The following is a 25,601-nucleotide window of genomic DNA, read 5'->3' as shown; positions in this document are numbered from 1 at the left end:
ACAGCAAGTCACTCAAAAATGATTGGCAGCGCAAAAAAGAGGCTTTCCTGCCCCAGGACCAGCGCCTGGTTCAACACCACCTCAGATGAGGAGAGAGAGGAAGGCACCCAGCACTACTAGCACAGGAGCGCAGAGCCAGCTGGAATTCACTCTACCCAGGTGGAGCAAAATCCCAACGGGGGATAAAAACTGTTGGTTTGTTTCAAACGCAGCTTCACCGTGTGACACCTGAAGTAGCAAGCAGGGTAATGGGTAACGAAACCCCCAGCCCAGGATTCCAGAACCAAGTGCCCAGCCTTCCTCCCCACGTTGTTCACGTTTAGTTCTCCCACTCGTGTTAACCTGCCCGGGAGCCAAAGCAAACTGAGCCATGTGGAGCTGGGACCAGTTGGTAAGCATGAAAGCAGCCAACCTGTGCTAACCCTGGGCCCCTCCCCTGGGAGCTCAGCCTTTGCCCCAGCACTCAAGGCAGGGAGAAGGGAACGACTTGTCTGCCTCCCTCTACTGCATGGATTTCGTCTCCCCGGTGCCTGCCTCTTGCACTGCTGCCAGCTGCCCCTCCTCACCCGCCACCTGCTAAACCAACCCTTTGTGCCCTCCGGGCGGCATGTCACCTGTACTCCCCAGGCTCTGCGGGCATGCTGTGTGTGGCATGCCACAGCGCTAACTGTCCTGTACTCTTCTGCCGTACGGGAGATACCAGCGGGACCTGGACTGCATTGTCAGAGTGTCACAAGAAGCTGGGTCAGGGACGGGACACCCGCTGAGGCACACGCTGTGGGATAGAGGCCTCACACTCAAAGCCTCGCCTCCCCACTGACATGTTTTTTGCTGATTTATCAGGAACAGGGGAATGGGCTGATTGGCATCCCCTGGGGTTCTCCAGCCCAACCACTTTGATAGATAGTTCAGCAGTTAAAATCTGTCTGTAGCAAACTGGATATTCAAATGTCCACTGAAGCCCCGTTTTTGTCCCAGATTAATGAGAAGCCCCGACTCTCCCCTGCAGTTGACCATGCCAATTACGGCCTGTCACATCTCTCCCATGAGGCGGCACCGATTGCTCTGACACCGATTGTTTTCTGTTCTTGGCGTGTTCCTCCTAATACAAAGTCTCTTTCGCAGTTCGCTGTAGCTTGTTGGGCTGCCAAGACCTCCCTCCTTCCCCAGCCAGACGCTGTTCATTCTAGGATCTAGGTCCTGGGAATGCCCAAGGAGCAGAGCAGAGCATTTCACCCCCTTGAGCCGCAAGGCAAGAGCAGAGGAGAGACTTTACACTGACTGATTTATCCTCTGAAATGAGCTTCTTTGAGGAACTTTTGATCTGCTGGTGGCTGTTCACAACCAATTCCCCACTGAGAACGCTGCTTGCGCCTGTCCCCTTTCTGCTGCTGGAGCAATGAAGAGGCTGAACCATGGCCCCGAATCAGGGACACAAATTCTTTGATGTTCCTTTCCCCCGATCCTCAGTGGTCACCAGAGAACAGCAGCGATAACCAGTCTCCGCGGTCAGACCCCAAAGGAGGGAATTTGCTGTTTCCCTAGTCCTGGTTTGCTTCCATTTTCCAGCACACCCACTGAACTGGGCATTTACATTCTCTCACTCACAGTCAGAGGGAGCATCCATGTCTGGGAGGCTGGAGCAAGGGATTGTGAGTCAAGTCTCCTGGGCTCTAGACCAACTCGACCACCAACACTGTGGGTGGCCTTTGGCAAGACACTTCATCTTTGTTCCCCAGCGTCCTCCTCTGGAAAGCTAAGACCAGGATCTTCCTGTCTCACAGCAGGAGTGCTGTGAATTTTAATCACTGAACTGGCACCTCAGTTGCCCTTCTGTAGCATCCTTCCTCTGGAGAGTCCCAGCATTGTTATATACATCAGCACACCTAGGATTTCTCCTGCTCCAGAGCCATCCCCGACCCCATGGGTCATTGACAGGAAATGGGAGCCTGGGGCAGGTCACAAAGAGATGTGAAGGGGTACCCTGTTTTCACGGATTCTGTCTGTCTTCCTAGGTCACTTTGCAGGGATGCAGGGTCAGTTTTGGCTTCCTCATTTATATCCTGCCAGGTCATTCAAACACAAATCTCTAATCATTAAAGGCCAGGCAGATTTTATTTTTTGTTAATCAGAACAAGTGTCTCTCACAACCCATCCATTAGCTGGCCCAGGGGATGGCTGGGCTGAGCCGACAGCCTGAAAGGAACCTTGTTGAGGAAAAGCTGCCTGGGAAATTAGCTAGTTCTGTGTTGTCTTCCTTCTCCCCAGATTTTGGAAGCTTGCTAGAGCCTGACAATCCTACAGGGAATTCCACGCAGAGGAACAAGTTCCTGGAAAGCAAACTTAAGTAGCTGTGAAATGTTGTATTTATTACGCAGCTCATTGATCTTGCTGAGAAAAGTCCTGCTGATGAATTATTCATGTTGACTGGCTCCTGGTCCTTTCAGCCTCTATTTAAAACAACTGGCACAGGCCAGACCAGGTGCCACCAGCAAAAGCAAGCCAGGGAGTGGCTGTTTGCACGTGCGCGCACTCTCTATGCACAGGTCACTTGTCTTTTACTTCTGATCTGACTAGAAGTCGTTCTTTGACATTTTAAGAACTAATTCTCCAAGTAAACACACTAGCTCTGGGCACTGACCTTTAGGAGGATATTGAATTATCCATACATGAAGAGGGTGGAGCAAGGTCACTCTAGGATAACGAAGGTTATTAATGTTTCAGAACGTACTGACAGATGGTGCAGAACAGGCCTGAATCCCTAGGTGGGAGCAGCAGGAATGAATACAGAGGTTGGAATCCATCTCCAGGCCCAGAATTACAAGGCAAAGTTTGGGACTTTCACAGACACCAGGATCAGCTTCATCATTCCTGCAGCTCAGCTGAGACCAGAGACAGAGGTTGGCCTATTACTGAAGCCAAACACGTGGGTCATCTTGAGCTCTCAACTTTTGGCAAGTCTTTTTCCTATATGAAAGCCCCTGTGTAATGCTGCGGGGGGGAAGGGATTCTGCTGTGTTTGAAATTAATGCCCCAGCGAGAGCATGAAGCCGGAGAAGCACACCTGCGACAGCTCTGCAGGTGGATGTCCAGGTGTGGTCTGAAGCAGCGCCGGTGCCTGCATTACCATTGCAGCTAACTCTGCATCCTGTCTGGTCTGTCAGGTAATCACAACAACAGGCAGAGGACAGCTCTGAAGAAGTGAGGTTTTTTACCCATGAAAGTTTATGCCCAAATAAATCTGTCTTTAAGGTGCCACCGGACGCGTTGTTGTTTTTGAGGATGCAGACTAACACGGCTACTCCCTAATACTGGATTCCGTCTGTAATTCCTGCAACATGCGCCTTGCTGGCATTCCCTTTACCCCAGAGTCTCGGGTATGGAGCTGTATTTTAAAACTTCAGGTGTCAGCAGTAAAGGGTCCCATCCCACCAAAGACACTAAAAGCTACGGTTTCAGGAACAACATGAATGGCACAAAGCCTGCTGCCCCCTTGCGGTAGTTCAGAGAACAATAGTTAATGTGAGAGGATTAGTGCCGCTTCTGTACTTCCTTATACCACATCTTACCAATTACACCTGGCTGCCATTTTCCTCAGAGCCATCTTCCATGATGGCAAAAATTCAAGTGCAATATTTGCTAAGGGGTGAGGGTGGGAGAGGAGAAACTATTTTTACATGCAAAGAGTCTTTCAACAATAGAGAAAAAACAGAAATATTCTAGATGAAACCATGACAATTTTTTGCCCACCTTGCAGAGACACCACACACACACACACACACACGCACACACAGAGTTTCAGCTGCAGTAACTGAAACAGCTGGAAAAATGCCCACCTCCCCCATGCTTTAGTGGCTATTGCATGCCTGTAGTATTTTTAGAGCAACAAGGAGGGTGAGGTAATCGCTTTTATTGGCCCAACTTCTGCTGATGAGAGAGACAAGCTTTCTACCGATACAGAGCTCTCCTTCAGGTCTGAGAAAGGGACTCACAGCTAAATACAAGATCAAACAGATAGTTTAGCATAAGAAGTTAGCATATATTCTAAGGGACCCCTCAATGGCAAACAACCCGTTAGCCTACAGTCACAGGACAAAATATCTTTGAGTTTTGTAAGAGGTCAAGTTTTGCTGACTTCTGGAGAGCAGCCTGCTCTTTGAACTGTGGTGTTGCTCTCCTAACTTGGGCAGGGGGCCTAGATAGACCCGCCACATCTTGAAAATTGGGCATATTCCTAGCAGTGACCAACAGCAGTTCTGCTCCTGGGCCTTCTCCTTCCAAACAAGCTGGGAAAAGTCATATTGTCTTTGTTAACAATCAGAGCCCCTCACACAATTCCACCTCTGTAGGGCCTCTAATCATTGCTGCTGTTAATAAACCCTATTCATTGCTAATCATAGTTAAGTTTTTTTCTGGTAACTCAGTGATCTGCTTCAGACCAGTGTGTGGGGCTTCTTCATTCGTGCCATATGGCAGATACCAGCTAAAAAGTAAAGCCCCTGATGCATTAAAAAGGAATTAAAAAATCATATCGCTATAGAGTAATTCATGTTGTGAATAAAATGTTTCTTATTAATATTTTAAACTCCCTACCATTGCCTCTGTCTGAAAAGCAAACATTAAATTATTCACCATTCTGCCTGATTTTATAAACTCCATCTCACTGTGCGTGGCTTTGTTCCTCTTAATTAACAAACAAACCAGCAGAAAAGGCATAAAAATAGGTGTACTCACTGCAGCCATCTGCTGAGAAAACAACTGCATCTGAAATATGGATTCTAGCTGATGTTTAAAGATGTCCTAAATACCCGGGGAGGGCTCCTGCCTCCTGTCCGCCCAGGAGACCTGGGGGAGGCTGAGATCCACACTCATTGCAATGTGTCTCACCAATCCATTCCCCAGAGGGACTGGAGATGGAGGCTTTGCAAAGACATTAGACATGATCCACCAAGGAATCAGAATAACTATTTCTGGCGCTTAGCCTGCTCTCCGTGCATATGGGCAACTCTTGTAGTGTTACTGGGGCCATGGCTACACTAGAGAGTTGCAGCGCTGGTGAGGGGGTTACAGCGCTGCAACTTAGGATGTGGCCACACTTGCAAAGCACGGCCAGCGCTGCAACTCCCTGGTTGCAGCGCTGGCTGTACACCCGGTCGAGCCTCGGGTGTAGGGATTCCAGCGCTGGTGATCCAGCACTGGTCAGCAAGTGTGGACGCCCACCAGTGCTTTTATTGACCTCCAGGGTATAAGGAGGTATCCCAGAATTCCTGTCCACAACAAACCGGAAGAAAGGGAGAGCTCGGAGTTCAGCCAAACTGCTTATTTAAAAAACAAACACAGCTCCTGTTTGCTGAGCGAGCGGAGGCAGGCAGGGGAATTACTTTGGAATGTTCACAGCCATTTGCTTGAAGAGAGAAACAGGACTCTCACACGGCAGAGGGGGAGGGGGAAGTCCGTGTTCAGCAGTTGCTTATCTGGTCTGACGGGTATTTAGCAGTACATAATTTGCATTTAGTGAATGAGAGAGGGGTGGGGGAAGGGAGTTAGAACTTTTAAAATGATTGAAGGTAGGCACTGTGTGTCTTCCAGTCCTTAGAACTTGCAAGGCAGGGAGCTGAGAACAGTGTCAACTCCAAAAATCCATTCTGTCTGTCTCCTCCACGCTCCCTGTCACACTCCACCCCACCTGCCTCTTTTGAAAAGCACGTTGCAGCCACTTGAATGCTGGGATAGCTGCCCACAATGCACCACTCCCAACAGCGCTGCAAGTGCTGCAAATGTGGCCACACTGCAGCGCTGGTAGCTGTCAGTGTGGCCACACTGCAGCGCTGGCCCTACACAGCTGTACGAACACAGCTGTAACTCCCAGCGCTGCAGAACTGTCAGTGTAGACATGGCCTGGGAGTGGAAGCGGAGGCTCAGAAAGGAGAGAATTGGGAAACAGGAGATCTGTGGGGGTGCCAGACAAATCCCCTCTCTCCATCATAATCAGAGAGGCAAACTAGTCTGCGTCCTGGGGAAGGTGCCATATGGGTGGCTATATGGCAGAAGAAAGAGCTTTGGGATCTCTCTTCCAAGTTCACCAACTCACCTTTACTCTGAGAGAGAAGCTTTCATTTTCCAGCTCAATTGCTTCCCATAGGCATCCTGTGTCCTTTAATGCAGCATTCATTTAGCATCTTTCCCTGTAAATTGTGGGCATCGTGCAAGTCCTCAGAAGCAGGGAAATATCAGGTTTTTTATTCTGCATAGAACAAAGGTCTAAGCCAAACAACTCCAAGATGAACACACTTGCAAAGGTTTGGAACGTGACTTGAGGCAGAAGCAGCCAGAGAGTGCCCAGGGCAACCGTAAGGAAACAGAAAGTCAAAACTGCTGCTTTAAACACTCCCACCCACCCACCAAGAGGGCATCACGTCAGCAGATTTAAAGAGCACTTCACTAACATAACATCTATACGAGAAAGCAGCTGTCTCTGGGGCTGCACAATTTATAATTCAAGAATTCCGGGGGGGGGGGCACATTGCTTTAATAGGGCAGTAAAAGAGATTCCCTCCTCCCCATTCTCGTTCCCCCCAAGGTATTTATCATTATAAAAGCAACGAGCTGTTGGGAAAGGCAGAAATAGCCTAACTGGCTAATGTGCAAGGCATTAATTCTCTTGAAACTGAAAAATTCCAGAGCCAAGAGGATTCCGTTTTTCTAGGTAATGCAGTTTCAGGCGGCCTGTGTCTACACTGCAATTAAACACCTGTGGCTGGGCTGGCCCCCGTCAGCTGACGGGGGATCATGGGGCTTGGGATGCAGGGCTGTAAAATGGTAGTGTAAATGTTCGGGTTCAGGCTGGAGTCCGGCCTCTGGGACCCTCCCCCCTCGCAAGGTTCCGCACATGTAAACCACAATTTTACAGCCCCACAGACCAAGTCAGCTACCATGGCCCAGCCCTGGGTGTTTAAGTGCAGTGTAGACACACCCTTCATTTTAAACCTAGCTACTTACGTGAAGCTATTCCTGGGGTTTAATGGCCAGAGATGGTTAATAGAGCCCAGTGCCTAAACTCCCCTCTACCTAGGGACAGCTTCCTGGCACAGCACGCTGTCAGTAGATTGGAGACCAGGCATCCAAGTTTATTCGCACAGTTGGCGAGGATTTGGGTTTAACATGGCATGAGACATCGTATTATTAGAAAACTTCAGCAAATCTTCCCTGAAAATCCTGCCCAGTTTGTGTCAGTATCAAAAATCCCAGAAAGCAAAGTGGGAAAGCACATGAACAGCTATTGTCGGACTCATAGTGGAGCTTCCCAGGAAAGCACAGAAGGGAAGTTAATGGCGTTTAAGGAATCTGTGCAAAACGTGCGATTTAATGGCTAAGGACCTGAGAAGGGCCCTTCAGGAAATCTTTAGAGGATAATATTATTCTCCACAGACATTTTCTGTCTGTCTCTGTTGCCATTTGACATGCAGGGAGAACGTGTGTAATAAGCACAAGTCAAGCTACACACTCCAAGTTATCACACTTGGGAGGGGAGGGGGGAGTACGGGAGAGAGCTCTCGCCTAAAGGGGCAGAGCTCAGCACCCCCCAGGAGCCAGAGCTAAGAAGCAAAGCACATCCAGAGTGCGACTGAAAAGTCACACTCCAAAACCATCCAAAGAAATTAGCGAGAGGGTCCCAAAGTGAAGGCAGGAAGGGAAGAGAACTAACGCTGGAGTTAACATTGTGGAAAGGCAGCTGATCTCTCTTAACCTGGACAGAGCCCAACAGCCAGAGAGACATGCCAAAGAAAAGATGGCTCGAGGATGTGTGATGCTGGGAACTATTCACCCCTAGCTCGTGAATTGCTTTACAAAATCAGCATTCAGCTATTGCACACTCTATAGCTGAGGTCCGATTGTGGTCAGCAGCCACAAGAGAGCCAAGACGAAGCCTAAATGACCACAGGGACACACAGCAGAAGTTTAAGCCACAAACATTAATTCACACCTGTTAATTTGTGTGAATTGGTGTCACGGAGTCCCTGGGCGATGCTCTGGAACTGCTCCCCACCAAGCCAGGCAGGACTTTGGGGAGCCTCCTCTCCCTTGGAGCAGACTTGTTCAGGGCAAGAAGCTCACACGGCTTCACCTCCTGGGTCTCTCCTTGGAGCATTCAGCATCCTCTGCCCCTCCGTGTGCTTCCCACAGCGAGCCCACCCCAGCGGGGTCCTGGGGAAGCCACCGGGTCCTGCACCCCCACTTTGCAGTCAGACGTGACTCTCAGCCAGCCAGTAACACAGAGGTTTATTCGATGACAGGAACAGGGTCTAAAACAGAGCTTGTAGATACAGCGAACCGGACCCCTCGGCCGGGTCCATTCTGGGGGGCAATGAGCCAGACCCCCACGTCTGCCTTCTACCCTTGACCCCAGCCAGCTCCAGACTAACAACCCCTCCTCTCTCCTCAGCCCCTTTCCCGGGCCAGGAGGTCACCTGATCCCTTTGTCTCCAACACCTTCAGCTGGCACCTTTGCAGAGGAGGGGCCCAGGCCATCAGTTGCTAGGAGACAGAGTGCCAGGCATTTAGGTGCACTGGCCCTTTGCTCTACCAGATACTTAAGAACTGCCATGGGGACACTGAGGCACCAACACAGTACTCAGAGAAACATTAAGAACTTTCCCAGTTCGTCACATCTCTCCCCCCTTCGAGACCGAACTGAGCGAGGTCACTCCAGCCAGTGACCTGGGGAAGTTCGAACCCACCAAGGTTCCCATGGATGCCCCAGCATCTCTCCCATTCCTTGGTGTGAGTTACGCCAGGACAGTCCAGTCTCACGCCCTCCCTTAGGTCGGGTGTGCTTGATGGCACTTGCAGGCCGCAGGTGGGAAAGTTTATGCAGCCCACACCCTTTGCCACCCCAATACCCCTGGGGTTCAAGCTGGGATTGGGTCTTTCCCCAGCCCTTCGGTCTGTGATTCGGGCTCTCTTGGTTAAGAGCCCTCATCTTGGCCTTTGCCAGCTCTGGGCTTGGGCAGCCGCTTCCCACTTTGTGGCCCAGACACAACACCTCTTCCATCCCCCCTTACACTTTCCAGCTTTTAAGGTCAGTCCCACCTCCTTGAGGCAGCCCAGCCCCCTCTTCACCTGGGACACCTGTTCCTCCCAGGTCTGGCTAAAGGTGCACATGTTATCAGTGTCTGCCAGGGCCAAGTTCTCCATTGCCCTCTGCTTGTCTAGAATCTCCCCAGGCCTAGGCATGGGGTCGGCATTGGACACTGTGATGGCTTTAAGCTTCTGATAGCCCCCATAAAACCAGATCATCCTGTCTCCCTTGGGGATCAGCCCCGCGGGTGAGGCCCATGGGCTGTAAAACGGCTGGATCCCATCTAAAGCCAGCATGTTCCAGACCTCTCTCTCCAGGTTCTGGGCTGCTTTCCCAGTGACTCTGAATGGGAAACACCTGATGGGGAGATTGGCTCCCACCTCAGGGAAGAGATCCACCCGGGGGTCTTCCCCCTTCTTCATCCAATCCTCCCTCTTCAGGTCCAGGGGTCCCCTCACTCTCCTCCCATCCAGCAGCTCGAACGGGAAGAACCCTGTGGATTCCTGGGGCACCACCAGCTGCCTCCCGATTACCCCCAGTTCTACTTCCCCTTGGGGAGCCCATTCCTGGTACAGGAATCCCTCCTCCTGCAGGACTCTGTCCCTGCAGCCTTCCCCAAGGAGGTTTGCAGCGCTGTGGCCAGCAAGTTCCCTCAGCTTCTCCAAGGAGGGATCCCTCTGCAGCTCAGTCTGGGATTCAGCAGCTGGGGCAGGGAGTGGGACCTGCTCCCTCTCGCTGGCTGGGCCTGGGGTCACAGCCCCCCTGAGCCCTGTCCCTGGTAGCTCCCTCCCTGCTGTGTAATCACTTCCTAGCAGCACGTCTGGACCAGGCAAACCTGTTTGGCAGCTGACCTGCCCTGCCTGGGTGTCCCTGCACTCAGCTGGGGTCTCAGCTCCCCCCGTGCTCAGCGCTGCCCTTGCTGTCCCAGTGGGGGCAGGCAGCGAGCTCTCTGCTCTGGTCACAGCATCAGAGCCAGCGTGAGCCCCCTCTCCGGTGTGCAGGGGGGCGGGGAGCATCTCTCCCTCCCACTCAGCCTCAGGGGGCTGGTTACAGGTAGGCAGGTATCCTGAGCCCAGCAGCCCCTCCCCCCTGCCAGCCGGGTCGTTTGCATTTTCACTGCCCATTTCCATCCTAGCCAATTGGTTCCCTGGATTTGAATTCAAACCCTCAGCCGTTACAGGAGCGGGGCCTGGATCCTGTCCCAAGGGGAGACAGTCACCCCCCAACAGGGCCTCCCAGCCGATATCCTGGAGAACCCCAACCACCAGCCAGCCCGACCCCTCCTGGGTCTGCACAGGGATCTGGGCCATAGGCAGGGCAAGGGGCTTCACCCCAGGGAACTTCACCCAGGTTCCACAGTCCCTCAGCATCTGGGGCTGCACCACCACAGTTCTCTCTGTCCCAGGGTCTCGCCCCCGCAGGCGTGTTTCCCCACTGACCCCTGGGCAGCCCCCTATGTCTCTCTGATCCACCATCACCAGTCCACGCTGCTGCTGCTTCTCCTGCAGCTCTTCCTCGGGCTCTTGCTCTCTCTCACGGTCCTCTCGCTCTCTCGGGCTCTGCTCCCATCCCATCCGTCTCCAATCTCCTGATGGGGAACCCAATCGTGAAGATCCTCGTCTGATTGGGGACCAGACTCCCGGGGATGCCTGGCTGATGCTCCAGCTGCTCTCAGATCCTCTTGTAGCCCCATCTGGGCCAGGAATCTGCTCCTCAGAGCGGTCCTTCTCCTCCAACTGCATGATTAACTGTGCCTTGGTGAATTTCCCCATGCGTAACCCTCTCTTTGTGCACAGGATCACAATGTCCTTCTCAAGGAGATGGTGATAGGCCATCACTTCACCGTTCCCAAGTGGCTCTGGACTCACAGGCCTGTGTGCTCTTGGCTCCCCCATGGTTTCCAGGAAGAACCCCTGGTGTGCCAGCCCTTCTCGTGATCACCACCTCTTTGCCAGGGTCGAGCTGCAGACTCCTTCGCCCCTGGGACTGCTCCTGCAATCCCCCGGGGAACCCTGCTACTGCAAAAATCCTTCTCTCTCCCAGGGTCGAGCGGCAAGCTCCTCCGCCCCTGAGACTGCTCGCTGCAGTCCTCAGGGGGACCCTGTTACTCCAACAGTCCTTCTCGCTGGTCACACACTCCCAGAGGTTAACTGCCCCCTGAAACCGTCCCTCTCTGAGCCTTCAGCATGCCTGGTCCTCATTATCCCTCCTCTGTTTTACTCCTCCCCAGTCACTTACTGCAAGCAGCGCCATTCACGGGGTGCAGTACGTCCCGCCACTGCCACCAGTTGTCACGGAGTCCCCGGGCGATGCTCTGGAACTGCTCCCCACCAAGCCAGGGAGGACTTTGGGGAGCCTCCTCTCCCTTGGAGCAGACTTGTTCAGGGCAAGAAGCTCACACGGCTTCACCTCCTGGGTCTCTCCTTGGAGCATTCAGCATCCTCTGCCCCTCCGTGCACTTCCCACAGCGAGCCCACCCCAGCGGGGTCCTGGGGAAGCCACCGGGTTCTGCACCCCCACTTTGCAGTCAGACGTGACTCTCAGCCAGCCAGTAACACAGAGGTTTATTCGATGACAGGAACAGGGTCTAAAACAGAGCTTGCAGATACAGCGAACCGGACCCCTCGGCTGGGTCCATTCTGGGGGGCAATGAGCCAGACCCCCACGTCTGCCTTCTACCCTTGACCCCAGCCAGCTCCAGACTAACAACCCCTCCTCTCTCCTCAGCCCCTTTCCCAGGCCAGGAGGTCACCTGATCCCTTTGTCTCCAACACCTTCAGCTGGCACCTTTGCAGAGGAGGGGCCCAGGCCATCAGTTGCTAGGAGACAGAGTGCCAGGCATTTAGGTGCACTGGCCCTTTGCTCTACCAGATACTTAAGAACTGCCATGGGGACACTGAGGCACCAACACAGTATTCAGAGAAACATTAAGAACTTTCCCAGTTCGTCACATCTGGCTGCAGAGAACTCCAGGTTGTGACATTAAATGGACTCTGTGAGCCATAAATCTAGTGCTTAGTGTCCCTGAAAGGCACTGCATTGACCCTCCTGCCCTGGTATTTTGCCCAGTTATGCACACAGACCAGGTATCAGGGCAGAGGAAGTGGATTTACCAGGAATAACCCCATTTCTCACTCCATAGGGTATTTGAAAATCAGACACACAGAGCCTGGGAGCAGGGGGACTGACTTCAGTGAGAACTTTGAGTGCTCAGCAAACGAGAGCTTGACAGACACAAGCACCTTGGGACATGGGGATAATCATGCCGGCCAATTTTACAGCTGGGGATGTTGAGGCACAGACAGGGGAAGTGATTCACCCAAGGCACACTGGAAACCTGTAGCAGAGCCAGGAATAGCACTCGGGAGTCCTGACTCCCTTTCCCCCTCTGAACCATTCAGGAGACCGCGTTCACTCCAGAAGATCCAGAGAGTGAAGCTAGCGCTCAGGGGCACGGCTTGTGTTGGACTAGTACAAACAAAGCTCTTGAATTTGTTTAGAAAAGCTGCCCATTAAACGCAGCAGCAACTGAATCCACGTATCTAGCAACGATGACCAGTGCAGGTATGTGAGGAGCACCTGGGAGCCAGGAGAGAAATGCTGCTTCAGGCAGGGCTAGAAGCCAAGGCCTGTTGAGAATTCTGCAGGTAACAGCAGCTCCCCTTTATGTGCTGAGCTGACGCTGTAAGGTGGGCTGTGCCCAGCTCCTGCTGGGTACCTCCGTGCTGGTAAGAATAAGGACATTTGGATCTCCTCGTTAATAAGTGTCACTCTGAGGAGTTATTGGCTGTGACGATAGAGCACTGTAATTATAGTTCAAAACTTCCGCGTTACTCAAATCCAGGAGGGAGTTTTCCTCATTAATACAGTCCAGCTGCCTGTCCTGCCGCGGTTGGCACATTCAGCTGAACCGTGGCAAAGGGGAGCATATGGCCAGCCCCCTGCCAGTTCAAAGGGAGTCTGAGATCAGTGAGGAAACGCTAAGGGACCGTATGCTAGAACTGGCACTTTCCTGCTGGAGGCTGCAGAAAAGTGGGGAGAACGTCAGGGAATGGAGCAAAATAATTCACACATTCTACAGAACGGCCTGCCTGGGGTAATGGACTCTTCCCTTAGCCAACTGAGCGCTGCACAGGACAGTTCGTGCCAAAAGGAACTTGCCAGCTAAGCTGTAAACGAGGCATTTCACTGGGAGGATCTTTCAGAATAGATGCAAAAAACCAAGGTCCCCTTTCCTCTGAGCAGATAGGGAAGAGCCCCAGGGTGTTTCTGCAGGAGTCTGGCCCAGTGTCTCCTAACCCTCATGCTTGTGCAATAGGCCAAGAGAAGTCTGGTTACCTGGTTTCCCCCCATCTGGGCAGGGAGGTCAGGAGCATGCCAGCCATGCGTGGCCATATAAAACTTCCCTACCAGGCCCTAACTGGGCACAAATCACATCCCCCCAGACACAGTGTCACGGAGTGTGGGGAGTCCGGTCCTGCACCCCTCTTCCTGGGACCCACAGTGACTCTCAGCCAGCCAGTAAAACAGAAGGTTTATTGGACAACAGGAACACAGGTTACAGCAGAGCTTGCAGGCACAGTCAGGACCCCTCCACCGAGTCCTTCTGGGCTTTCAGGGTGCTTGGATCCTAGCCAGGATACCCTGAATTCCGCCCACCCAGCCCCAAGCCCCAAACTCCAACTGCTTCCCTCTTGCCACTCCCTTCCTTTGTCCCCTTCCCGGGCAAAGGTGTTGACCTTTCCCCTCCCTTACCTAGCTCAGGTTACAGGCCCTGGCATCGTCCATCCCCTAAAGTCCTCCCCTGCTCTTCCACTCCCCACACAGACAGCCCCTACTGCATCACACACAGAAATTAGAGTGTATTTCAACAATGGCCGCACTATTAATTTGCAACAAATTTAAAAGACAGAACCCAACACCTGCCGGGAATGTAAAGGACCTTGTCCTAGTGTACCTTTGCATGGTTAATGCACTCCTCCCCTGCAGGTAAGCAGCTCCATTCTCTCCTCAAACACTTTTACTTAGCCCCATGCTGGGCCAGATTAGAAAACACACGGTATTAATTTTGCCTCTTGTGGACTAAATTGCATCTTCCTCCCCTGCAGACACAATGGAGAAGTGTTAATGAAACCTCACGTGAACACTGAAGGGGCAGGAAGTGCTTAGAGCTGAAAGTGTTAGTCAAAGCTATATTTACAGGTACAGGGACCTGGCAGCTAACTAAGACCTTGTTTCATTTTTCAAGTTTTCCTCTGAATCTGTATATCTGCAGCCAGAGCTTTGCTGCTGCAGATCTCATCCTCTGAAGCTGCCATGTCCCAGCCAACAACAAGGTCTCCTCTGCTTCTGCATCTCCCACACTTCTCCGCTCCCACAGAGACGTCCACATTACCTTGTCATGGGGAACCAGAGCAGCTCGGGCAGTCCAGGACACAGCTGGAGATATGCCTGTTCTAACGAGTCCTGCTAAACCCTAACGTCCGCTTATGCCAGAAAGAGAACAGCCCCTTCTTTAGCTCCGTGAGCCTCCTACACATGCATCTGGGCTCAGATAGCAACTGAAGCAATGTAGGAAGCCTGGGGTCCTCGGCTTCTTTCCAGGCCCTGAGTCAGGATGCTCTTCACCTGTGATGCAGATTAGCTGAGGCCTGGAATGGTCTGAAAGCCCTGGGCTTGCTGAGGCACCCAATGATAGCCAGGGATGCTCAGGCTCGACCTTCTTATAGGTGCTCCAGGAACCTATGAAGGGTCTCACAACCCTGCAGCAACTGAGACGTGAAAGAGCTTCTCAGCGCTGCCTCCACGACAGCTCTGTGACCCCAGTGCAGCCGCTGCCGTGGCTGGTTTTGTATCCGAGGGTTCCCAGCCATAATGGTGGAGTCCTCACACGTGCTAAGCTACTGCCTTGAAAAGCCTCCTGCATCTCACGGTCTCCAGACCCAGAGCTAGAGCGTGCCACACAGGTAGCCAGGCTCTAAGGCAGACCCCCAGAAAGGGGCAAGTGGAAGGCCAGAAGGAAAGCTGGACTTAAAGGGCACCAGCTTGTTCCCTGTCCTACCCCCTTGCAGCCTCCCTGTGCCTGGCTCAGTCCAACACACGTCTCCGAAGTCTCTGCTGCTCTGAAATCAGTGGGAGTTCAGCCATTCTCTTACCCAGGCTCCTAGGAACAGCTCAGAGCTATGAGCTATTGTCCCAACCCCTGGTTACTGCTCTTTTCTATTGCACTTTGACTAAGACCAGTGCACATTCAGTAGCTTAAAAGCCCTTGAAAAAGAAACTCTTCCCCCCAGGCAGGCAGGAGCCCCGGCCATTCAGTAGCTAAACATAAACTGCCCCAAGCTCTCCTCTGGCCACTGTCTTTCCCTTAGGTAAGCACATCCCTCTCCACAATGGGAGCTGCCTGGAAGATGCATGTTTGCGGAGAACCCCAGACTCTTGAAAGGGCTACAGTCACCTGGAAAGGTTGAGAGCCAGTGCTTTAGAGAAACCTCTCTTTGTTTCTCATCCCTGCCAGCTAACAGATTCACACAGTCCCCTGTCTAATACACTCTGGTTCTGGTTCTGGAAACTTGCAGATCAGCTCTCTTGTCCTTCCCCACTTGCCAGCTGTGACCGGTGTTGGCTTCCCACCTGTGAAGATGTCAAAGCAACGTGGAAACACATTCAGCCTGTTTGCTGCCAAGCCAGGAAAGAGCCTTTTTCCAATGGCAGCAAGAATCTGTGACTCAGTGTCCTGTGAGTGGCTCAGACACACTTTCCTCCCACCCTTGCCTCTCAGAGACCTCCCCTAACAAGCTCGCCTGCCGCCACAGCATTTCCCTGGGGGCTAATCTGACTTTTCTACTTTCGAATCAAGCCATCTGCCTGCCTGACTCCCTGGACCTATGGAGTTAACATGAGCTCGGGCGCTAAAAGCTTTTGACCAAGCTAGGACTCTCCAATGACCACAGGAGGTCTCCTGTGTGGAAGGACGGGTCCATGTTGGCCTTGCATCTAGACTGCACAGTCACAGGAATTACTGAGTGAGGAAAGTAAAAGCAGCAACGTGAACAAAAACATTTGATCAAATGGTGGGGAAATTATTCACAACAAGATCAAAGTTTAATCTCTCAAGATTAAATTGTTAGCCACTTCCTATGGAGAGGGACATAGAGATGGCTCGTCTCCATTAACTGTGACTGGGGAATGGATTTTCATGCAAATTAACACCAACAGAAAGAGAGACAAGGACACAACGAGCCCTCTCCGGCTTGCCTGGGGAGGTTTAAATCATGGAGAGAGACCTGCAGAAATATAACGGGATTGCGGCAATGGGAACACGCCCCTTTCCACCAGGGAAGGGCTCTGCATGCAGACAGAAAGGCTCCTCCATTCTGCTTGGGTCAGGAAATTAAAGGTGTGAGCCCTTGGGGGAAGGAAGACATTTGACAATGGGAAATTGTGCCCTGAAACGTGGCCTGGAGAAAACAATGTAACCAACAATTCTAACGCTCTCCTATTCACGTGGGACTGCCAGCCCCTGAATCACTCTCTGTTAAGGAGTTTCACATGGCTGGGTTGCAAGAACTGATTCCCTGAAGACATTTTTGTGATCCATAAATTCAAACTGTAACTTAATCACACAATGGACTCTCAGCTCCATGGAGCCCAGAGCCTCCCTGTCAGAATAGCAACTGTCGTGTAGCTCTGAAATAGCACAGGACAAGGAGAGCTAAGGGCTAAGGACTCTCCTGTGGGCCCAGAGCTATTAGATTGTGTGAGGCCCCTGTCTACAAGTCTTTTCCTAATTTAAAACAAAATTATCACAATTATGGCATTTAGGCTATTAACGCTGTACTAAACTTGCCTTCTAATTAACAAAGCCGTTCTGTGGTTACATTTCAGTCTTAAAATATGTAGACTATAATTAAATTAATTCAAAATATCCTGCTTCTTCCCTTAGAGCAGCTGTTATATTAGTTTCTTTCTGGGAGGGAGTTTGGTGCAGGAGGGGATTCTGACCTGCAGCAGGGGGTTGGAGTGCAGGAGGGGGTGCGAAGTGCAGGCTCCATCTGGGAGGCGCTTACCACAGGTGGCTTCTGGCCGGACAGCACAGCAGGGCTCTTGGCCGGTTCCCTGGGAGCAGGGGAAGCACACGGAGCCACCTCCCCAGCCACTAGTGGTCACAGAGACATGCCAGCAGCCAGCCATTTCCAGGAGCACCGTGGCACCATGGCATGCAGGCAGCCTGCCTGAGCCCTGCCGCGCTGGGGCCCCCTTAGCCCAGGGCCCTGGGCTGTAGCCCCTAAAGTCCCTGTGTTAATCCAACCCTGTCTGCAGCAGAGGAATGACTGTCCATCTTCACTGCTGAGCAATGGGCTTTTCTAAACCCAGCAAGCATCTGTTCTCTGGATTCTAGCAATGAAAACCCAGCCTGAGTGTCACAGATCTGCCTACATCTTTTCCCATCTATCTTCTGTGGCAAGGCACCTTCTCAGTCTCCCCAGCCTCTGCTGCTGCTTTTAGCCCTGATGAGACAGGCTTGGGTAATGTGATCCCGCTTGGGACACAGGGGAAGTCTGCTCCCCGTATCTCCACCAGTCCTGTTTAGAGTATTTTTCTCCCTTGCAGGAGAGACTACTGCCTCTCCTCCTGGTGAGGCTCACTGTCTTGCTGCTCCCACCTGGCAGCAGGGCTCCTTCTCTCTCTCCTCTCCTTCCTCCCAAGGAAGGGTTTAAAAAGGTCTCAGGCAGCCCTAAGTTGGAATCAGCTGATCCTAATTAACCTCAGGTAGCTCCCCCTCAGCTGATTCTAATTGCTGCCTTGGTACCCCTTTCTCAGCTGAACCTGATTGACGCGTAATTGCCTCCCAGTTGATAGGGAGGAGGGTCTTTTAACCCTCCCTTGCAGCTGTCTGTCCTGAGTTTATCACACTTCCTAAGCACTTGTATGGTCCTCATCACTGCTATATCTGTGTGACCCTGAGTACCCAGCAGGCAGGGTGAAGGTGAGAGGTCGGGGGGGGGGAGGGGGGAGCATTGCCAAGTCCTCCCGTGGGGGAAATCCACTGGCCAAGCTGTATGTGAGCAATCACCTCCTCCCAGCAGAAAAAGCTACGGAAACATCAGCTGAGCAGTAAAAACCTCTCCGGCTCGCTCAGCCATCTTTGAAAAACTCCTAACAGCTCGTGAGACCAAGTAGACAAATGAGAGTGTCTCTGGCTTCCTGGTGAAGGTGCCAGGAAATGGACTAGGACAGGAACATGGCCAGTACATTTGGGAATGCAGGGAACTGTGACATGACTACTCAGCCCTGTGCACTGTATCCCCCCAGCCTCCCAACCCAGTGCTCTCAGCAAGTGCCTACGGGTCAGCAGTTCTTTCAGAGACTATGGAAACTTCTGCTCCCTCAGCTAGCACCAGCCCAGACCCTGAGGGCTTGGCATGGAGCACAGGCTGCAGCAGAAAGAGCTGCAGTGTTGGACAGGCCAGTTCCAGGGGCAGATGTTACTGGGGAGACATCATCCAACCAGGCATTCCCAGGAGCTCTGCCGAGGAACGTCACGCCCCAGCACTGTGTCCTCGGAGCATGTCTGGGATTCCAGAAACAGCTGCTCTGGATCACACTCCTGCATATGAGGCCCAGTGGCTCCTGTATTCATCACTTGCTTCGAGAGGAGCAGTGAACATGACCTACCCCCCTTCTGTAAAGATGGGGAAAGTGACAGCCGCTGCAGGTGCTAACCTGACTGTTCCTGCCCGCGGGCCCTGGGGCTCAGTGCTGCAGAACTGCTCAGAAAACCTTGGGCTTTCCAGGAGAGCACTAAGTTAATCTAAGCCAATGAACTTCATTTTAGGGCTGTGCCACTGCCATGCTGGACAATACGCCACAGGCCGCAGAGTCAGCTGCACGCCTCGCTGGCCAGAGCGGCACTGCATGTAGCCAGGCAGCTTCCATCAGAGTCAGCAGAAAGCTGGGGGGTCACTGGGGCTGAGGGGAGCCAGTGTGGCATCCTAGCGCTGTCTAGCAGGCTGAGCCATACCCTTCCAGTAACCCAACTGGGCAGCTCTGTTTGCTTAGCCCTTACAGGGGCAGGGCACTGCTGGTTCCACTAGTTACTTGTATTAAAGAACAGCTGCCTACAGACTCGTGCCCAGCCCTGCACGTGTGCACCCAGCCCTGCACGTGTGCGCCCAGCCCTCCCACCAGCTGTCAGGTGCAGTTCATAGAAACTCAGGGGAGTTAAAGCCAGTGGCTGTGGGCTTGGCAATCAAGGGCTAAGACTGGAACCTTATTCATAGTGCAAGTGGGCGGGGGCAGGTTCAGAGGCTGCTCCCTGCAGGAGTCATTCACTGGATGTGGGCCGGGGGGGGGGGGGGAAGCTCTCCACACCTCTCCCTTCTACTCCTTTGGGATTCTTGCATCACAAAGTGCAAGTCCTAGACGCTCACAGGAAGGAGCGGGGAGGAGGGGGTAAAGCAGCAAGTGCAGCTAGGCATGGCCTGTACCTCTGAGGCTGGTGGAGATGTTCACTTCCGCGTACTGTGGCTTTGACGAGGCATTGAAATCAGAGACACCATTGACAGCTGCAACACGGATAGTGTAGTTAACATGTGGTAGCAAGTTCACCAGGGTAACGGTCCTGTCCACCAATCCCGTCTGCTGGGGCACAAAGCCAACGCTGCTGCCACACTGCTCGCACTGCCGCCGGAGAGCCGCCGAGCAGCGGTCACAAAGGAGGTTGTAGGTGACGTCGGTCCGGCCGCCCAGGTCAGCTGGTGCACTCCATTCAAGGACCAGCGTGGACTGCTTCAGGCTGTAGATGAGATTCCTTGGAGCAGATGGGGGACCTGCAAGCAGAAGAGTGAGTGTTTCACTGCGTGTGCACGAGGTGCAACCTGCAGCAGCACCAGTGAGAGGCCGTCACAGTTATAACCACACTGGCACTGCCACTGGGATTCAGGGGAAGTTACAGAATGGCAGAGGAAAAGCTGGATCCAAGAAAGCCTGTTTCTAGGGCAGTCGTAATGCCATCCAGTAACACAAGGAGTCACGCAGCCTCAGCCCTGTGCAATGCGTGCTGCTGGTGCAGCATGGAGAGTGTCCACACTTTAAAGAAAGCTCTGAGCAAGGCAGAACGGGATTAAAGATCAGTCTCCCTGCGGTCTGGGTGTATGTCTACACTGCAGAAAAAGGCGTGTTCTTAACTCAGGTTAGTTAATCCGCATTAGCTAACTCAAACTGCTGTGTTCTCACTGCTAGGTTAGCCTGTCTTTTAACTTGCGTTAGCAGCTTAAACGAATGCCTGTAGGGCACCATGGGGTTGAACTCAAGCTGCTAACTGGAGTGAAAAGCCAAGATGCCGTAACGTCACTATTTTAACCCAGATTAAGGACACGGTGCAGTGTCCTTGCGGTGCAGACAGACCCTTAGTGTCCGATACCTGCAGACACTTGACACATGCCAGCTCCTCACACTGCTCCAAGCTTGAGACTTGGCCTTGCTTGTTTCACACGGTGAAATAGCTTAGAGCCAAGCCATCTGGCTCCGCAGCGAGGCCAAGAATAAGACATATCTCACTCGGGCTGCTGTCAGTCACCTCACAAAGGCTACTGCTTATTATTATATAAGCAATTCTAAAGTGCCCATCACCATAGTATCTATTAATCAAATTTAATTAATGGATGCCATTAATTAAAAACATGTGCCGTGCTAGACTGTGTCTATCCAAGCATGCCCTAGTTTTATTGGGGTAGCCGGCAATCCTTACTGGCATGTTCATAGCCTCAGATTTCAGGCCTTGTAACCTCTGGCTGTGAGCTCCCTGCGGTAGGGCCTGGCTTTTCCTGGCTGTTTGGAGAGCACCGAGCTCCTTGTGGGTGCTACTGAAATACCCAGAATAACTCCCGGTGATGCTAATGCCCTGGGACACAGCTACAGAGGCCAAGCAGCTCTGCCTGAGTGTTGGTGGCCTTGCCACCCGGGTGGGGGGCAGCTCCTTAGCCTGTCATAGGCCTGGCCAGCCCCAGGGCAGTGGCAGCTCTGGCTGGCTCCCTCCCTTTCCCTTCTATTTCGCGAACCACGGAGAGAGTTGCTGGAGAGAGACGTACGGGTGCAGGAGGCAGATGGCGGGTCTGATGGGGACCGGGAGTAGTTCTTCTGGCACATGCAGAACGTGGAGGCTTCTCGATGTGTGAAGCTGTGTTCGGGGCAGGGAGAGCAGAGAGGGAGTCGGGAGGACAGCTTATAAAATCCAGCAGGGCAAGCTGTGAAGAGATGGACAGACTGTTATGGCAAGCCGAGTTCTGGCAGCACAAGCAAACAGAGAAGTTGTTAGTGACCAGCCTTCTCCAAGTCCTGAGGCCCCCCTTTGCTTTGGATCTCAGTGTTCAGAGACCTTTCCGCGGAGTCAAGGAAAGGGTTGGGCAGTTGCCAGATTTTAGCTCCAGCAGGTTGGAGAGGCCTTAGGAGAGCAGTGGGGGGCTCTCTCTGTGGACAAGGAGGAGGCAGGCGATGAATAATGCATGGCTCAGGAGGGACAGGGAAAGCTCCAGAGAGGACACAGACGCAGCAGCAGGATTTGGCCACAGTCTGAATGGGAGGGAGGCACTGAAAAAGGGAAGCACCAACAATGACAGAGCATTTACACTAAGGCCCCTTCACACTGCCAGAACGGTGTCGAGAGACTTAATGTAAATGAGGATCAAGCCGCAAAGCTGCAAGCCTGGGCAAATAGGAGGAGTGTGGCTTTATCAACACAGGAGATGGATTGTGGGCAGTGAGGTGGTGTCAGTGATATAGTCATCGATACTGAATGATATGAATAGAAACTTACAAATTAATACACTTTTGGTTCCCATGTATCCTCTGTAAATTACCTTTGATGTTCAACTAAACAAGTAATTAATTTCAATGGTGCCCCTAAAAGCATTTGGGAAGAGAGAAGCCTGAAAACAAATGTGTGAGAGTCGTGGTGCAATCAGCCAGACAGACTTGGATAGACGCGCTTTCCTGCATGGCTTATGGAGCAGGAGATCCAACCAGGACCCCTTTGCCCTCTGTCTGTTGCCAATAGGGGCTGCAATGAAGTTGACTCAGCTGGAATTCAAGTCGAACATATGAGCAGAACATAACTTTCGGCACCACACTTTGCTTGCTTCTCCTTCCTCTCGTTTGTGAGGTGCTGCTGATTGCTATGCCTGCATCAGCCCTTCATCAGCTTCCTGAATATTTAAACTTAATCACTTTTAAACTTCCCAGCTGCACAGTTCCACAAAACACCCATATCTTATCGTTGTTAAGGAGTTCACTCCTGAGATTGTTCCTTTTACAAGAGATTAGTGCAGGGCACTCCAGTTCATTAATTTTTTACCGTGATATAACACTGGCAGCTACACTTGTGATCTTAGGACAAAGTACCAGAGATATAGGATCAGCTGTGGATGACATTTATTCACAGGACAGTGGAATGGGATTTATTCATAGGACAATGAAATGCTCAGGCAACACAAAGTGAAAGGTAGATTTTCATCTGTTGCAAAGTCTTTTTGGAATTCACATCACCCTGCAAGTCAAATCAAGGTGTGGCATGAAGCATTTTATTAATCCTTCCTCTTCCTTGAGAGCAAAGTTGAGCTAACCATTCTCTGGTATTCGCTATGCTCCCTGGAGTCTGGCACATGTATGGACTGCTGCCTGGCAGAGTTGAGGTCTCCCATGCAAATGAGAGATTTTTTTTTAATGTTACATAAATAGCCTTCAGGAGTTGCCTCAAACCCACATTTGTTTTATGTTCTGATCCCTGCAATGTCCTGTCTCAGGTCTAGGTACATGTGCACCAAGGGAAGAGGAGAAGCATGCTCAGTAGCCATAGCCTTGCAGTGTCGAATCAGAGCACATGTCCATGAGACCTCCTCCAAGAGTGCTTTACCCGACACCAGCCAAGCAAACCAAGAGCATCAGGGGAAAGAAAGAATGGAGCAGGCTTTGCCAATGAGCTTCCCCAAAATGTGGCCAGTAACAACAACAAAATGCTTTCACAGCTTAGACTGCAAGTCCCTCTCAGCACGGGAAAGAATTCCAGCTCAGCGCTTTCCCAAGGCCAATGCGCCATGTTCCCAGAGGTCTGTAACTCAGGCAGAGTTGCCCGCTCTTCTTTGTCACGTGGTAAGAGACATCTTCTCTTAAACTGCCGGCAGAAACTGAAACATTACATAATGTCGGTATTGCAGGTACTGCACTGAGCTGCTGCCTGTTCTCAGCTCTGTACAGCAGAGGAGCTTTGCTGTAGTGGGTATCGATAGCATCTTGTGCAGCTTTCAACCTTAAAACAAGGATTGTTTCCCTATTTGCAAAAGGCCAGTGAATCTGCTCTTGTCTCTGAAAACCCAGTTTAAATAGGATTCTTGCACAATGTTACTGCCATGCAAAAAACTAACAACTGCCTGGCCATTGTCAACACTACTTCTCTATGGGATGCAAGCCGAGCCTCCCAAGCCCAGTCAGGTCAGCTCAGAATTCTCGGAAGCAAAAATAGAGCGATTGGGAGAAATTGTCACTGAAGCAGCTGTTCTCTCCTTGTCGTCCTTCCTGGCACTCACCAGAATTCTGGGGAAGCTGCAGGATGATGCACTGAAATAGGAAACCAGGGTCTGCAGCCTGCAGTCGCCAACAACTGCCTCCCAGAGCTCCCAATTCATAAAAAAACAGAGGTCCTTAATCATGGTGAGGAAGCCAAAATAGGATTGGATCCTGCTCTTATTCTCTCAGCTAGGATTGATTTAAGAGCGCACAATACCATATATTTTTGGCAGTCTTTGTTTTAAGCAAACCTTGCAAAAAGCTCAAGCCCAGTGTTTTCCCCTCTACTGGATTTGTCCCTTCCTGTTTGTTCACTTCTTGCTGCAAGAGAGAGTGGTGCTTAATTTGCAAGGAGGCCACATTCCTGTGGGAATTGCCATGATGATGATGAAGAATTTCCTTGAATGTCCCCTTGTTGTGTTAGGGAGAACAAAATCCCCCAACCTCCTATCTTCTCCAGACCGTTCAATATGCCATGGACTTCTATCAAATCCCCTCTTGTCTCCTTTCTAAGGACAACAGCCCCAAACTTTTCAATGTCTCTTTCTAAAAGAATTTTTCCAGGCCCCCTAATCATTTCTGGAATCCTTCTCCAATCTTCTCCCGCGCCCCAAATTCTGCACTTTCCTTCCTGAGAGGGGGTGACCAATGATGCACAAGTATTTCACATGAGGACACACCATCGATTTACATAATGGCATCACCATTGTTATTGTCGTCTGCTCCCCACTCCGGGCCTCCAGGTGCTTCCACAATATAAATGTTAAATAATGGTAATGACTCGATAATCTATGACCAAACTCGTGGTGCCAAGCATACCAAACTGCCTGCCTCCCTCCTAGTCCCTCACTGATGCCCATGCAAGCGACCACTCACATTCTTTCTTCTCTGCATTGACAGCAAGCGCACTTGTTCCCATCTTGTTAAAACACCGTGCGTGCTCAAAATAGTAGCAAAACAAGCATCATTGATTTGTGCTGTAGGTTGGCAGATAGATAACCTGGCAGATGCACCCGTGGGAAGGTTCGTTTTTACATACACAGCTGCTACATTTCTGTGAAGGGAGGAGTGGAGATGGTTCTATCAAAGGAAGAAAGTGACATCAGCTTTCATGCCTGACCTTTTCTGGAAGGAGAGCAGGTGCTAGTGGGGATGCAGTGTTCAGACGCACATGGCAAAGCTGTTCAGATTGTGGTAGGACATCTGTGTCTTCCCCTGCCCAACAGAACTGCCGCATCCTCTCCATTTCACAGCACACGTTAGTAACTGAGAGCCTCAAACAATTAATTTATCCTCCATTTCCTTGTAAGGTAGGAAAGTATTAACCATGTTTTAAAGATAGGGAAATGGAGGTGTGGATCACGTGACTGGCTGACGTCACACAGGAAGAATGGCAGAAGCAGGAATTGAACTCAGGTCTCTGGAGTCCCACTCCAGTGTCTGCACAACCAGGCCCCTAGAGCAGAGACTGCTCTAGACCCACAGATGGGATTCCAGCTCTTCCGTGCAAGTACAGTAGCATGAGATAGTGACTTAAACACAAGCAACGTGAAACCATTGTCAGTGCACACAAAGCTACACCGAATAATCCTTAGGCTGGGCAAGTGAAACTGCTTAGCAGTGGCACCTGTGGTAACTGGGGCACTGTGACCTGCAGAATGAGAACCACCCTCACCCCAGGTCTCCGGGGGAAGCAGACACACTCAAAGGTCAAAGGTCTGCACCGTGCCCCATCACGACCTGGCTGAGTGATGGAGTCCAGTTGTTAATTAAGTGGTGGCAGAGGGATTTAATTTGATGCCAACATAGCATCTGAGATGGAAATTCTAGGAGTCCTGCAACCTAATGGCTAAGAGCGCAGTGCAGGACTCAGCTATTGTCAGTGTCTGCTCTCCTGCCCATGTTCCCATCTGCGGCTCACAATCCTATTGGGGCAGATGTCAGCGTAGCGCAGCTCCTC

At 51.7% G+C, this 25,601-nt stretch overlaps 1 protein-coding gene across 1 annotated transcript in view; it reads right to left on the bottom strand.

The window, feature by feature from the left end:
• The window catches only part of EPHA10 (EPH receptor A10), a 101,748-nt gene that overhangs the window by 43,553 nt on the left and 32,594 nt on the right, over positions 1-25,601 (bottom strand). The window contains exons 3-4 of the mRNA XM_050932159.1: positions 21,172-21,327; positions 19,570-19,911 (exon numbers count right to left, since the gene is read on the bottom strand). Of these exons, the coding sequence (XP_050788116.1) occupies positions 19,570-19,911; positions 21,172-21,327 (498 nt within the window). The remainder of the gene's footprint in view (positions 1-19,569; positions 19,912-21,171; positions 21,328-25,601) is intronic.

This window comes from Gopherus flavomarginatus, chromosome 22 (genome assembly GCF_025201925.1).
Source record: "Gopherus flavomarginatus isolate rGopFla2 chromosome 22, rGopFla2.mat.asm, whole genome shotgun sequence".
Taxonomy (NCBI): Eukaryota; Metazoa; Chordata; order Testudines; family Testudinidae; genus Gopherus; species Gopherus flavomarginatus.
The sequence above is the reverse complement of the archived record's forward strand: the minus strand, read 5'-3'. Positions and strand labels throughout refer to the sequence as shown.